The sequence below is a fragment of the Platichthys flesus genome, chromosome 19 (assembly GCF_949316205.1).
Source record: "Platichthys flesus chromosome 19, fPlaFle2.1, whole genome shotgun sequence".
Classification (NCBI taxonomy): Eukaryota; Metazoa; Chordata; class Actinopteri; order Pleuronectiformes; family Pleuronectidae; genus Platichthys; species Platichthys flesus.
The window spans coordinates 307,982-323,971 of record NC_084963.1 but is presented as its reverse complement, the minus strand read 5'-3'; the positions used below and the strand labels follow the sequence as shown (position 1 = coordinate 323,971).

General features: G+C 43.9%; 1 protein-coding gene across 1 annotated transcript; it reads right to left on the bottom strand.

Annotated features, from left to right (window-relative positions):
• Positions 1 to 61: 61 nt before the first annotated feature.
• Positions 62 to 14,286, bottom strand: ythdc2 (YTH domain containing 2). The gene is made up of 27 exons (XM_062413224.1): positions 14,169 to 14,286; positions 13,931 to 14,021; positions 13,563 to 13,759; positions 12,361 to 12,563; positions 12,106 to 12,272; positions 11,400 to 11,502; positions 11,025 to 11,181; positions 10,575 to 10,667; positions 10,332 to 10,471; positions 9,723 to 9,858; positions 9,317 to 9,443; positions 8,823 to 8,888; positions 8,454 to 8,632; positions 8,228 to 8,324; positions 6,320 to 6,407; positions 5,728 to 5,802; positions 5,558 to 5,640; positions 5,297 to 5,402; positions 5,046 to 5,162; positions 4,305 to 4,577; positions 3,885 to 4,011; positions 3,044 to 3,240; positions 2,448 to 2,628; positions 2,119 to 2,207; positions 1,693 to 1,812; positions 1,138 to 1,289; positions 62 to 203 (listed from the first exon to the last, which is right to left on the bottom strand). Coding segments are annotated over exons 1-27 (3,483 nt in total). The 3' UTR covers positions 62 to 202.
• Between the last annotated feature and the right edge of the window lie 1,704 nt (positions 14,287 to 15,990).

The following is a 15,990-nucleotide window of genomic DNA, read 5'->3' as shown; positions in this document are numbered from 1 at the left end:
GCAGTCAGAAACTTCTGCAGCTAAAACTGGATCAAACAAACACAAAAACTAAGTTCAGACTGAAAACACTCAACAGCTAGAACACAACATACAACCCACAATGCAACACTCTACCATAGGAACAGTGGTCCTGTCTCAGGTGGCGCTGGAGGAACTGTCTGACTTCACAGAGCAGGAGGCCAGAGGTGCTCAGATCTCCAGACCTGAGGGAAGAGATGTAGGGATATGAGGACAGAGCAGTAAGTTCAATTCCTCCAACACAACTCTCACCATCAGCTTGGACCTGTAGAAGGCACTTTGTGTTCTTCACAAACAAACCCACCTGACCAGCTCTCAGTCTTTGATTTCATGATTTTAAATTTGTATTATTTCTGTCTGATTCCACAGCAGCCTGTTCTCCCTCCTGCCCTCTGCTGGCAGATCCAGGAATTCTTAATCTCTTTCTTTAACATTGTGAGATAGAACATCGTCCTTTAAATCTCAGAGAATAATTCATGGATCTTAAAGAAATAAATCTGACATATTTAGATATTGTTTAGATATTTAAGTGTTCAAAAAAATCTGGATCTAGTTAATTTAAATGTTTCATTAGGAGACTGTCAGGCCTTGTGGATATTCAAGTATATACATTGTGCTGTTATTGTAAATGAATATGAATATTATTATTGTGATGTCTTTAATAACTTTATTAACAGCTTTATTTTGGCTGCAATTAGCCTTCAAGGGATTTAAACACTTGTTTAAAATAAACATCTTGAATCTCTGTCAGCTCATTTTGTAAATGAATATGAATATTATTATTGTGATGTCTTTAATAACTTTATTAACAGCTTTATTTTGGCTGCAGTTAGCCTTCAAGGGATTTAAACACTTGTTTAAAATAAACATCTTGAATCTCTATCAGCTCATTTGACTCACTCATCTCCTCCTTAGTTTTTTATGATTCAGGGGAAAAGGTTGTTGTGAAGTTTCCACTTTGGTAATAATAAAGAACTCGGTCTTTCCGTCTTGTTCTACAGATTTGACTCTGTGACTGAAGGAGTTCAAACTAAAAGACGAGAGCAGGTATACGTGTCCTTTCATGTGATTCTTCAGTTAAACACACTATGATCAACATGTCGTGAGACTACTTCTCACTAGTCACGGCCGGTGCTGGTGGCTTGCTGGGGGCTGTACTTGGAGGTCTTTGCTGAGGCCTGGAGCCACTCCCCTGGTTTAGTGGTCCGGGGCCGTTGGCCAATCCCTGAAGGCTGCTGCAGGCCCGCCCTCTGCTCTTCCTCTGTGAGCACCTGAGGGACAATAGTTTGAACTCCAGTCATTCATGTCATGTTAACAGCCCCATAATGAACTAACTGCTCCTAATGGGTCATCACAGTGTGAATGTGTGAGTTAGGTATAGAATGTTAAGCACTATAAGAGTTGTTAGACTAGAAATCAGGCCGTCTGTTCACCATTGAGGCAAAGCAACTTCAGGTGGCTCCAGTGCACACGTGAACCAGGTGTAAATGTAATACTGTGCATCATGGGAAGATTACGTGAAGTTAAGCACACAGATAAAACTCATGACATGACTCACTCCTCAGCTGGTACCTGTCAAACACACATTCCAAAGTCAAGTTCAAACATTACCTCTCATTTTTCACTCAAACAGATGGTGACAAAAATCCAGAGAGAAAAAGGAAGGTGACATACAGAAATCAGGGTCTTCAGGATGGTCTGCTCCTTCTGGTTGTAGGGCTTTGAAGGGAAGCTGGTCCTCCAAGTGAAAAGATTTTGCCACATCTCCCTGAGTTTAAGGACCATCCTGGCTCCCTGATTACATCACACACGACACCAGACAGAAAACATGAGACAAGATTCAGCACAAAACATCAAGAACAAAAGATGGAAGTAAACACGAGAGCAACGGTTCAGAATGAGCGAAGAAGAAACAACAGAACAAAAGAGCAACAACATCAGAGAAGAAAAGTAGAACTTTCCATCGCTGCAACTCTGATAAAGCATACGAGAGGTGCTCTGTTCTGATTGGCCAGGTGGCTCAATCTCTTAAGATCCTCTCTTAAGGTTTGAGATTTAAATGGCTGTAGGGACAGTGAGCGTCGACTGGTGCTCTCTCACCTCTGACTCGCACTGGAAGGCGAGCCAGTCGTCCACCTTGAGCTCAGCTACGTCCTCTGACCCGCTGTCACTGTCATCCTGTGGACGGTCTGACAGAGACGAAGTTGTAAACAAATATTGAATCAGACAGACTTCCAAATCAGCTCCAATTATAAACCACTGGTCACTGCTAAGAAAATACACTAATCAAAAAATACTAATTCCTCAAATTCCCAAAAATAAGACTGAAAAACTGAAGCAACGTCTTAACCGAGGTTGTCAGGGTTTGAATTCTATTTAAATTCACAGTGATTGTAAAATCTTTACAAACAATGTTTTCCTTCATTCACCAGCGGCTCCCGGCACAGTGTGCTCCTCCAGGGGGAAAGAGGCACACCCTCCAAAAAGGGCCACGGTGATGGACGTCACCAGGGAGCAGCAGCGGACACTGGCCACCTTCTGCCCTCGACGGATCTCATCACAGATTAACCACTCGGTGGGAAGAGCCTCGCCCGATTTGGACGATGTTTTCTTAACCCCAAAAAGACACAAAGAAAAGAGAGTCTCAATCTGATTCTACCACTTCAACTAGACTTTTAAAATCCGTCAGCCACCCAGCCGGACGGGCTAAAGAGTTGAGCTCAGATGGAATATGTGGTTTTTAAGATAATAAATGTGCTTAAAGAGATTCTAGGCACTTAAATGTGTGAATGTACTTTGATAGAAAACATTAAAGGTTTAAAATCACATTTACTACGAATGGTATTAAACCACAGCCAGTGAGCCCCACTTTCGAAGGTCTGTGACATCACTAACAGGCGGTTTGGATCCTTCAGTTGAGGTGGAAATATGTGTTGTTATTTTGCTCACAGCATATCTTTCATCATACAACATGCCAACATGTTTAAAAACTCCTTTCTCCCTGGAGGTGTGAGATTATCTGTACCTCCTTGAACTGGTTCAGGACGGAGGAGGGATGGAAGTGGATCTGTTTCTTGTTACTGCAGATCAACGAGGTCTCCTGGTCGATGTGGATCACGTTTGGATACATGCCAGCCACGAGCGCTGCCTTCACCACAGCCCAGTTCTCTGAATTATGATTCAATTCAACAATGTCACTGCTTCCATGGGCCTGCACAAAACCTGGGGAACAAACCGGACATTACAAGGTTGTTTGTTTTATTTATTTCTCTAGACAATTAGGGATGTTGAGGGATTCTATTAAAGGAGATATATACAAAAAGAAAAGACCCTGGAATTGTGTCTTTTGTGTGTTGTGCACACCTAGCAGCGAGTCTGACCCAAAACAAAGCCAGGTCAATTGAGTGAGGAGGCCAAACTTTCCTACATGCGCCGAAGTAGTTTTCCAATCACAACAGGTTTGTCCAACTATCCAATGAGAGCAGACTGTGCCTTATCGGTATACATATATTCATATTACTTAGTTTAATATTCACTTGACTGTGTTATATGTTACAATGTTATGTTATATGTTATGTTACATAGTATGTTATTTTTTTTCATTTTGTAAAGTCGCCTACTGCGTAGATGTTTGCTGCCATGTCATAAGAATTTCACTGCTCGATGACGCTGTCATTGGAGCATGTGACAATAAACTTTGATTTGATTTGATTATCGGTAGGGGGGCTTTAAAGAGACAGGAGCTAATACCCGAGTTTTAAAACCGACCTGAAGATAATCCGTCTCCTTTCATACTTTGACCTGGAAATGTGATAACAACAGAATACAGACAGTTTGATCAGGTCACACCACCAAGAACAACTGACCCATAGCACGGAGCTGTGCGAGCAGCTGTATCCTTATGCCATGTATCTTCTCCATGGTCGAGTGGGACAGGAAGTGTTTCTTACAGAAGGATCTCTCACTGCCGTTAGAGCAGGCCCTCTGCCAAGCCTGACAGCAAACACACAACAGATGTGAGGAAAAAACATGCTTAGAACATGGACAAGGGAACTTGACTGTATCATGATTCAAACTCACTAATTAACAATTTGTTTTGTGAAAGAACATTCCTCATAATGCCACATCATTAAAATATGGCCAAGTGTAGACAATCTGTTAAAAAATCTAAAATCTAATCATGTCATCCTTGAGTACAAGTGATGGTTTCTGCCAAATTTAAAGAAATTCCTGAAAGGCGTTCCTGAGACGTCGTGTGGACAGGAGCAGGTGAAGAGGAGACCTACCTGGAAGGCCGTGAGCAGGGCCATGTGGTCGCTCACGCTACATGAGGAAAAATGTCTGCGGGCGATCAGAGCAGCTCTTTTCTGAGAGCCCTGCGCAGGAAGGACGAAGGGGTCACTATAAGCCAGCATACAAGCAATGGTTAGAATGGGGTCCAGACACTTGAGCACCATGGCACTCAGCACCATCTTGCCCAGGTGGGGCTCTATGGTCAGTTCGGCCAAGTGGTAGCCCAAATCAGTCAGGTCTTCATTCTGGTCCATAGCACCTGTCACCTGAGGAGAGAGATGCTTATAATTAACCCTTCAGCCGTTAACAACAGTAATACTTCAGACTGATTCACTGTAACTTTGTCGTCTGTCCACAATCTGTGTTTATATATTTCGTATTTGTGAATGTCTTCTGAAGCTTTATGGATAGGGACAAACAGATGAAACTGAGCAGGACCACCGGTTATTAAAAGACAACATAAATGAGTCCTCCTGCAGAGGCCGCTGAGTGTTCTGGAGGTTGACAGGCTGTCACGGGGGAGGAGGGCCTGTTGGTCTGTTTGAGTCCGATCACAGCAGCAGCTCGATTGTGAGATGACGGGTGTGTCAATCCTCATGTTCTATTGTTTATGTTGCTGCTTGCACATGTACAAATCAACGTTGATCGTTCCCAGGCGTCGGCTGTCACTCAGTGTAGTGATTTGTGTCAGACGTCATACTTAGGTTACCGGAGGATTAGTTAGTACTTGATACCTCAAGCATGCTCACAGCCTCTGTGATTACATGTGCAGGCGGAGGCTGTGGAGCTCTGGACAAGAAATCCGCCACTGGACAGGAGGGAGCGAGCAGCTTGGTCTGCAGACACAGTTCCTTACACACATGGACACATTATGGCAGTTAACTGCTGCGTGTTTAAGAAGCATTCAGCTGTTATCCTGTCTCTTCCTGCTGAATTTAAAGTAAGAGAGACACTGGATTGGATGAGAGTTGCAACGTGAGTCTACCTGCAGAGGCATCTGCAGCAGCTGTGGAACCTGGAAATTCAGCATGTTGTTGAAGCGGATTCGACTGAAGAGGTGGAAGCAGGTCCCTGGTCGGCTGCATCCAGCTCTGTGGACACGACACACGCTCAGTACTTCAAGGACTCAAACCTGAGACTTGATCAGTAGGTGAACAATGAAATGAACAGCAGCAGGTAATTCAAGAATCAACTGTTAAGATGAAAAAGAAAGTATTTAACAGGATTTGTACATTATTTAAATTACCTTCCCTTCCTTTGCAAAGCGCTGGCTTTGGAAATCCAAACCGTCTTTAAAGTGGACAAACGACTGACGCTGTCAAAGCACTTCTACAACCGGGAATAAAAATCATTTGTTAATTAATAACCATGTGTTTGTTCCACTTTCATAATAAATTCAACTTTTCAGGACTGTACCTCTTTGACCAACCCCGTGTCGATGACAAACACCACATCGTTGACGCTCGTCTCAGCATCATGAGTGGAGAGGATCTGAGTGGATGAAATAACCAGTGTTATCAAGTTTTACAGCAAATTCATTGACATCAAGTCTACTGTAAAAAAAATCAATACAATAAACTACGACAAACTGCAGCAGATCTGAGCACCTGTGTTCCCTAACCCTGTCAACTGTGTCCTGACATAGACTTAAAATAACAGAGCTTCCTACCACTGTACAGAAAATAATCTAAAACATCTCAGATTCAAACGCTGCCATCTCGCAGTCAGCGTGTGTCCAGTAGTGATCGTGGAGTGGAGCAACGATATCGAGGATCCGCTGATACATGGGCTCGACCAATCACAAGTCAGTCACAGCTGTCAATCATGATGTCTCAAACCGTTCCTATTCAATCAAACAATAACTTTATGGATGCACCGATATAGAAATTCTTGGCCGACACAGATGTTTGTTTATTTTGTTTTTGTGTTATTCATTCACCCTGTTGTGCCTGGATAATAATTAAATCATTCATGATAAAGTCAGTGCTACCTGTGCCATCAGACTCACCATCTTTCTGACTCCAGGCAGAGAGGCACTCAACAGCTTCCTGTGCTCCAGAGTCTGAACTTCTGAATGTGGAGTGAAGATCTGGAACCTGAGACACAACACACGTCCGTCAGACACACTACGCTCAACACAACCAACCGTCACAAACTGCCCATGATAAAAGAATACAGTGTTTATTAAAAGCAAGATAAATCGAGGAATGAGTCGTTTCCACAGACTACAAATAAAGATGGATGACACATTTCGACTTCCTTCCACTGTCCAGAAATAAAATGTAAAATATCTGGATACAGGTGCCACCGTTTTGTGCTTTCAGAACCTTTTGGGGGCGTCATATTGTCCAACTTGATACAGTCTATGGTTAACATTAGGGCTGAACGATTAATTGCATTTGCGATAAAATCGCGATTTGATAAAACGCGATTTTCTAATCGCAGCGTGCGCGATTAAAACGTGCGAAAGAGAGTAGGGCTCTGGGCTGCTGTCCTCACCCGCAGCAAGAGTGGGACCGCGGGACCACAAAACTCCTCTGATCCAGAAGATAGCGAATCAAGCCTGCATCACCTACAGGGTTCTAAAGTCTTCGTCCGACGTGGCGGACTCACAGAGCGAGCTCGTGCCGCAAGCCGTGCTCCGGGGCGGCGGGGCTCCAGAGCCCCCCGGTCACATACATGCACATCTGTGAGCCGGAGGTGTTCAGCATGGGGGGTTCCTGTTGAGGCCTGGCGCCTCCGTACCGCTGCACGACCACCCGGACATGAACGGGGATCTACGGAGCTGCTGATCCGCACGCTGCCCTTCCAGCGCATCCAGCTGAACACAGAGCTTAAACTGCTGCTGCTCCACTGACCATAACAACGCCGCTTTCCAACACTTATAAAAATTAATTCAATGTGGAAGTAATCCAAGTATTCAGAACACGTTACTCAAATCGGTGGGCATGTATTCTGTAACGGAATACGTTTTCAAACTTCCCAACACTGGAAATGTGACTGACTTGGGATCAGTAAGACACCTACAATAAAAAAAGAAAGTGCAACCCTTGTGTTTATACTTACAATGACTTTGATTAAATTACTTAAGTGCACACTGATTTGTTTTTCTTGTTGCTGTAATGAGCAGTTAAATAAAAATGTGGGAGAGAATATTGTACAGTTAATATATCTAATATTGTGTTGGTCATATTTAAATCATTCATTATGTTTTTTTTGGGAGAAAAAAATCGCATATTAAATCTCAATCGCAATTTTTGGGGAAAAAAATCGCAATTAGATTATTTCCCCAAATCGTTCAGCCCTAGTTAACATCCATAGATCATCACTGCATGTACAGTTAATATATACGTACTAGTGCTGTCAATCAAACGCGTTATTGACGGCGTTAACCTTAACCCATTTTTTTTCTCACAAGATTAACGCTAAATTACTTCTAATTTCATACATTTTCCACAGATATGGGGAGGACTCAAAGAGCCCTACAAATCTCTGTGTTTAGTTTATTTCAAAGTAGGCCGACACCTGTCTGTGTGTTTTGTTGCTTGTCTGTTTGAGTAGCTGCTAAAAGCAAAGGAGTAGTAGGCTGATCTTTTATTATTAACCTAACTGTTATGGTTCATTGTTTCTGAAATAAGAGGCCTGACTGCTATGTTCACAGCAAACTTGAAAAAAATAAAATATTAAGCCATGGTTTAGCTGCTCTATAGGCTGAATCCTTGTTTACCTGAACTGTGCACTTTATAATTTTATTTTGTAACATCCTGTTTGACAATGGAGTTTTTCAATCAAATAAAACCTTTGCATAAAGCAAGCCAATCCACTTTTCTATGTTGATGATGGGACATTTAGAATAGATAAAAATTTGCAATTAATCGTCCTTCATTTGTAATTGTTCGACAGCACAAATATGTACCTCTCAGAGTGGGTGGAGAATCTCTTATCGTCGTGCAGGATGCGGTAGCAGAGACCAACTATCTCATCGTGACCCGGAAGAAAAATCAGGACATCACCTGAAGTGAGACAAAAGTAAGTGTCTTAAAAAGGCCCCACCCACATACAGTGAAATCTGTCTGTGACTCGTGTAGTACGCTGCTCAATCAGCAGCTATGTTGTTCTAATCCAGATGAGTTGAGACTCACCGTCACTGGTGGTGGAGCAGATGTAGTGCAGCAGATCCACGATCAGGTCCAGGTCCACCCACTCGTCACCACAGCTCTGCTGGTACAGTCGAAGCAGCTCGTGCTCTTCAGCGCTCGTCTCTGCAGTGACACACTGCCCCCCAGTGGACTCATCCAGGGAGCTCTCCTCCCTCAAAGGACTGCACAGGAACAGCAACCCACATGACTGAGATGACTGTACATCCACATTTACATCTGGAAAAGCTCAGTCATAAAGAATATAAAAGGCTTCTTAATGGAACAATTACATCCAGAGAGTGACTGAAGCATCTCTCCACAAAAAGCTCCCACAGAAACACTTCCACACAGTGAGGTGGACATTACACTCACATGGAGCATTTGAGAAGATCCACAGCATCTGTGTGTTCAAACTGTTGGGCGAAGTCTAAGGCTGTCCTGAAACGAGACCAAAGCACTGGGGCTCATTACTCCTGACATCCACAGTGCTGGTGTCCTGCAGCTCGGGCTGTGACGTGTGGACATGTTGTCATCGTGGTGATAGAGCAACAAACACCCCCTTGTGAATGAATGTAAGACATTCAGATCATTGACGGGCCTTGAGGGAACGGGAACAGCAGTCTCTGAGCCACGACACTTTAAACGCTGATTTGTTTGAAATGACGCCACGATATCAACACTGATCACCACATCATGATGGACACTTTTCTTTAATGAGTTAAATCTTTCTTCAGAGCAGCACATTCATCGGCCTGATGTCCCGACCACATGTGTTACCATCACAGCCCGAGCTGAAGGTTCAAGAAAGAATGAAGTAAACATATAAAACAAATAAAAGAATGACTGTACCCTGACGGAGGTCCTACCATCCATTAGACGCCTTCACGTTGATGTCAGCTCCCATGATGAGCAGCTGCTCCATCTGCTTCATGAATCCTCGACTTGATGCCATCATCAGAGCCGTGGCCCCCAACTCACTGTGCCTGTAGTCCACTACTTACAAGAATAAACATTTCAAGGCTTCGTATTCTAACGCATCATCCATACTCTGTACCTGCTTCACGATATTCATTTTTGCAGGATCACTAGTTTTCAGATAATTTGTTAAAGTATAAAGTACACCCGCCAACACTTCTAAACCTCACTGATTAACACAACATATCATGTTTGTTTCATAATGAAACAGAAAAACTGCTTCAAGATTAGGATCAAATGATAAAATGATCAGCAGCGACGGTGAATAGGAGCGGACACCGACTCGGGGAATCCTACCGTTTACATTTTCGGAGAGGATGAGGTTGTAGAGCTGACTGAACGAGTCCTGGTCTTGACTGTAGAAAATGTTGAAGAGGCAGGAGTCCATCTGCTTCACCAGGTCTGGCTCCAGCTGTTCACAGTCGTTATGTCTCTACAACACAGAATCACACACTAAGCTCTGTCAGGTTTCACATCACACACGTCAGCACCACACGATCACCATGACAAGTGAGCCATCTCAATTCCTTCTCATCTCTTCCTTCACTTCGAGAGTGACAGCTTGTTTCGCCTCATCAGATCTGCGTTAATAGAAATCGCCGTTCAAACTAATTAGAAGGAATATCGGCCGATCAGTCGAAGCACCCTTAGTCAAGTCGAACCCAACTTCCCCCCCATGCTTGAATTGTGAATACAAAGTGACAGCCCTCAGCTCTGATCAGACACTAGTCTGCTTGATTAATTTATCAAATCTCCACATACATCTCCAGCATCAGACTGGAGGCTTAGCCTGTGCAACCATTTCTGTAACGCTCTGTAATTTACCTCCTCCATTCTCCTGCCTGCGAGCGAGTTCAGGTAGACAACCTATGATTGGCTACACTCTGTGTGTAGGTGTGTGTTTACCGGCTTGGTGGCGGTGGCGTCCTCACTGTCCAGGGTTCTGTGGTCCTGAACGAAGCCTGGGAAAGACTCAAGGCTCCTCGGTTTCTTCCTGGTCTCCACCAACTTACACCACTTGGTCAAACATGTCTGCTGCTTCTCCTCTGACAACCAGAGCATGACATACACACACATATGAGATCAAGACCTTTTTTTAATTGTTCATTCAGTCTGACTCGATGGAACAATAAAGTTACAGCCTCGTACTTCTCTGTGTCTCAAGCTTGTTTTTCCTGAAGCCCGTCAGCTTCAGAACGTCTTCCAGGAAAAGTTCCTGAACTTCCAACTGTCTTCCTTTGACTAGATGAAAAAAACTTACTTTAATAAAGTGATACAGCTAAATTATGACTGTTCTTTGATAACTAAAAATTCTTACCAGTTATACCACACACAATATAAAGTTTGCAGCAAATTTATGGTCAATTTGAGACCTTCATTTCGTTGATTTTAATATAAGACTTTTTAAGTCTTAAATGGCCTGTACCAGTGGTTTTAAACGTTCAGGACGATCGTGGTTTTGGCTTTTATGATTATTCCGGGGCAAGAAGTCTCTCCGTCATAATCCATTTCTGCAGTAAAGGTCTGGAGTCGTCCAGATGAAGAGACCAGATGAAGTGTTCGTTCAATCACAGAACTGAGGTAGTTAGTGTAACTTACGGTGGATAACAGGGCAGCGGCCAAAGTACTGGGAGAACAGGTCGACATCCAGAGCTGCAGTGGACAGGATCAGTTTCAGTGTTGGGATGTTCTGAAGCACACTCTGCATCTTTGTGAGCAGGACGTCAGTCAGACCATCACGCTCATTCACCTCGTCCTATTTAAACACAGCATATCAGTTTAACACTGTGTGTTCGATCCGTGAGTTAAAAAAAAAAGTCTTAACTGGGAGATAGGAATGACACAAGATAAAAAAGGCTTCAAAGTTTAGGTAGTCTTCTGAGAACAATTCCTACTTCAACAGCTATGGTTCATAAAGTGGTGTTAGAGGCGTCTGACTCTATATGTCGTGTATATTCAAGTCTTGATGCTCACCACAATGACGTGTGTCACATTTTTGAGGCAGTCTTCTCCAGCCATCAATGTTTTGAGAAGCACTTCATTGGTGCAGAAGGTCAGCAGAGTCATCGGACAGTGTCTAAGGGTTCAGAGTCACTTTCAGAATACAGCTTAATTCAGACGGGAGAGCACATATATCACATATCATAGATTATGTGTGATGTATGTTCCTGTTTGTGATATTGGTTATTTGATTAAATGGAAACAGGCTCAGACGTCATGATTGACAGCTGAGACCATCTTGCGATTGGTGAAATATGTGTATCGCTGGGACTTCGATACCAAGAATCTGCTCCACGATCACTACTGTAAATACTCTGGCTTCAAATGATCACGTCAGCGTTCATATCCCAGATATTTAGATTCACTTCTGGATAGTGGGAGGATCTTAACTTACTTCTATTAGCTGCTTAGAAAACATAATGTACAGTCAAGACATTTAATTAAAAAAATACTCAAGTTGGACATAACTTTGATCTAATAAGTGTCAACGTGTCGGCTGTGTAGAATGCATGAGTGTCCGCTGCTACGACATTCTCATGCTTTCAAATCCAGTTACTTCATCTCCACTTGTCCTTCAACGTCCCATTTTTGTCCATCAATTGATCTGTGTGTAGTTAGTCGAGATAAGACGTGTCGGTTTGTTCTTCTATCACAGATAACAGATTCTTGTCTCAACTACCTGCACTCCAGTCTGATATGATAACCCACGGTCTGGCCCACACTCTCCCCTCTCTCCTTCGCCACTCGTTCAGCCACAACCAGGACGGCCAGCCACCTTGGCTGAGTGCAGAGGATCCTGCAGGGCTCCATGTTCATGCTGCAATCATCCAGCAGCATCTGCGGGATCTGCACAATGAACAGTGGTCAAACGGAACAGCTTTCATATCAATTTGTCCAGTAGATGCAGGATTGCCTGTCTGTCTAACAAACCCACTTGTGTAGTTTTTCCGGAGCCAGTCTCTCCCACCACTAGCACCACCCTGTTTGCTCTGACGAGCTGGACGATGTCTTCCTGGGATTCATAAATCGGTAGGGAACGTCGGAAACGGTCCAGCTCAGAAGGATTCCTCCTTGGAGGCACAAAGGGCGCGCTGTTGTCTAAGCATCCAAGAGGCTTGTATCTGTCACCGCTGTTGTCTGAGGGGAGATAAGAAGAAGGACTTTACATGGCCTGAAGCAAAGTAGACCCGGCCTCCTGAATGCAGAGGAGGATGGGCATGGTGTGACTCAGTGAATTGAGATCACTGTGTGGAAAGAATGGAAACGTAAACAGTGTCATTGTTTCATTCACAGGACTTGTTTTGGCTCATTGATTTTAAAGATTGAAAACTCTGCTATGATGTTATTGATTTTTTTCCTGATATCACTTGGGAACCGACCATAAAATATAAATATATAAACCACAAGTGCTGCTGAATAATGCTTAGTGTAGAATGCATGTATTGTTGTGCTAGTTTGTTCTTCAGGCTATTATTCATTCTCTTAATTCCAGGTTAGTAAGACAGCAACTTTCAGAGTAGAGAAGTCACGAGAACCGATACTTCGGTATCAAGTCTAAACCAAATTCTAAAAATGTCACGGAACTCCTTTACCGTACCGTAGGTACCAAACAATACTGCCCCACCGCTGCAGGCACGTTGCCATCGCTGTGTCTGGATGGGGCAAGTGCACATTGCACGTCTGGTGTCCTTGTACTGTGCTGTATTACCCTGCTGCACGTCCGCCCCCCCCAGCTGACCGGCGCTCACTTTGCACATTGACAGTGAACACCATCTCTGGCCAGAGGTACTCGGGTCCAGTGCAGTGCTCAGGGTTTACTTTGGTTTGTTCTGGAGTTTATGACACACATTTTACTAGAGGGGCACGAACACAGGCTCTGCTGTTTTCTTAGTCATTGAGCGATACCTGATAACTGAAATCTCATAATTTTCCTTATCGTATCGTATAATTGCAGATACATAATTCTCAAATACGATGTGATGCTTGTGCCAGACAATTCTGCATGCCCCAGGAAAAATCTACTCTGGAGAATTTGTTTTTTCTGACCTCAGAAACCAGGCTTCATGTTTGCCTGACATTAAGAAATCAGCTTACTGCAGAAAGCTCTGCTTTGTGAAGCTGCTCAGTGAAACTCACAGCGCTGAGCAGGCCGGCACATGCCACTTTTGTCAGTGTGCTGCACATCTGTGCGGCCCTTGTGGCTGATGGGGAATTTCTGAAGCAGAGAGTTGATGGCACATAGGGACTTCTGGGAGATAATGAGCGGCATGACAGAAGGAGCTTTATCTGATCCGTCCTTCTTCCAGAGGGTGATGAAGCAACGGAGTCCTTTCCTGAAAGAGAAACAGAAAAATGTCGTCCATTAGTGAGCTTGTTGAAACTCACTTGACTGTACTCAGCAGGTGACGAAAGCTGTTGCTGGGGAAGCAGAAACTTGTTTAAACACAAGATACTCTGGTCATCTTTAGTCGTTCAGTGTTTTTTCGGCTGGTGGAGGAACTTACCCTTTGCTCTTAGAGAGGAAACCAAGGGACTGGGCCACTCGATGAATATAAGCCCTCTCAGCACCAGAGAAGCAGGAGGGAAGGTCCACCTCTGATTGGTCAGGGAAAGGAGAAATGTGATGACACTCTACAACACCTCACACTGGGACAAGTAGTGAGCATCACAGAATGACATCACTAACAGAGGTACGTCACCTGATCTGCTCTATGATACCAAATGAACAATAACAGTTGATACCTCTCTCTTCACTGAACTGAAACCTCTCCAGACAGAAGTTAACTGCTATCTCCACTTCCTCGTTGACGTGAACTTCATCTCGGGGTGGCAGGCTCTGGCTTATGGCGTTCGTCGACATGATGCACTGCAACACAACGACACTCAATCTTATCACAGCTCAAATGTGCTTCTCACAATAACATAACCGATCTCTGTTGTATGCCTTCATGGTAGAACTGTGTGCCCTCGTCAATGGCCTGTTGAAATATCCAGGGGGTTTAACCATCCACTGAAGTCAGGTGGAATTCCATGGAAATATTAAGATCTCTGCATGTTTCTTTGAGTTGTGTACACACACACGCACACACACAAAGTGTAAAAACACAAGGATGGCATGCAGTGTAATTAGAAAATAAGACTAATGTTTTTTTTTCTCTTGGGTGGGTGGGGGGAGGGGGGGGGCATTGTAACTGGGTGTTAATTTATATATAAATTATAAATATATGTATATATTGCTTTTCCAGCCCTATTAATCACTCAAGTGATTCACAGAGCACAAACATTCATAAACTGTCACTTGCCCAAGGACACTTCGGCAGGCGGACATGGGGATCAAACCGCTGACCTGCTGGTACGTGTGCGAGCCGCTACACTAACTTGTGTTCCTGTGCTGGTTGTGTTTGGATTCCTGAAGACATGATTTCAGCACTTTGTGATAACAAGAGACAAGAACAGTAATTATACAGTAATAACCAAACGAGCAGTCCTGCCGCCATCTTGAGTCCATACGTCACCACGGGTCGTTAGAGCGGGAATATCAGAACGGAAGAGATTAAACAGTTGTAACCGGAAAAACATTTAATAATAAATAGAAGAAGTTATGGATGTTTAAACAATCACTGGCCGCTGGACAACAAGCTTCCCCTGACCTGCATTAGCGTCAATGGCTACTGGTGTTTCTACAGGCTCCCCGCTGAGGCCAAGTCACAGCTAGCCTCGGCTAATTGACAACTAGCCTCGGCTAATTGACAACTAGCCTCGGCTAATTTGCAGCTAGCCTCTGCTAATTTACAGCTAGCCTCGGCTAAGTGACAACTAGCCTCGGCTAATTTACAGTTAGCCTCGGCTAATTTACAGCTAGCCTCGGCTAAGTGACAACTAGCCTCGGCTAATTTACAGTTAGCCTCGGCTAATTTACAGCTAGCCTCGGCTAAGTTAGCCGAGCGGCAGATAAATGAAAAGCACCTGCAGAGCGAACTCCACCCGGTCACCTCAGCCCCTCTCTCCCAGTATCCAGGCTCCCCACGGAGACACACTCGGTTCTTAACCCGGTTCTTAACCCGGTTCTTTACCCGGTTCCTTCTGGTTCTTCACCCGGTTCTTGGCGCACCTTCTCCGATCACGCGCGCAGTGAGTGGCGCCAACCACGGACCTAAATCCGGTTCATCTCCTTCACAATCAAAGATCTGATAAAACACACATTTCTCGCTAATATTGAACACAAACATCTTCAGTGTATTTGTGCCAACAGCGTTACTTAGATGTATGACACCAATCATGATTTACACTTTAGCATCAAAATAACTTCACATCCTTCTGATTTAAACACGTTGAGTGTCACTAAACCAACATCTGTGACTTTATCAGATAAATATCCATCATACAGATGTTTAGTTATAGTTAGCTGAGCGTCCAGCCTTCAAAATAAGTCTTCAGTAAATGTAGTTATGAGCAGAGCTCCCTTTCTTTTCTGGACGGACACACTTAACTCTTCAATGATCACGTAGTATCAGTCAGCTGGCTGCAGCTCTGCAGGTTCTGTGTTTTACACGCGTCTTCATTT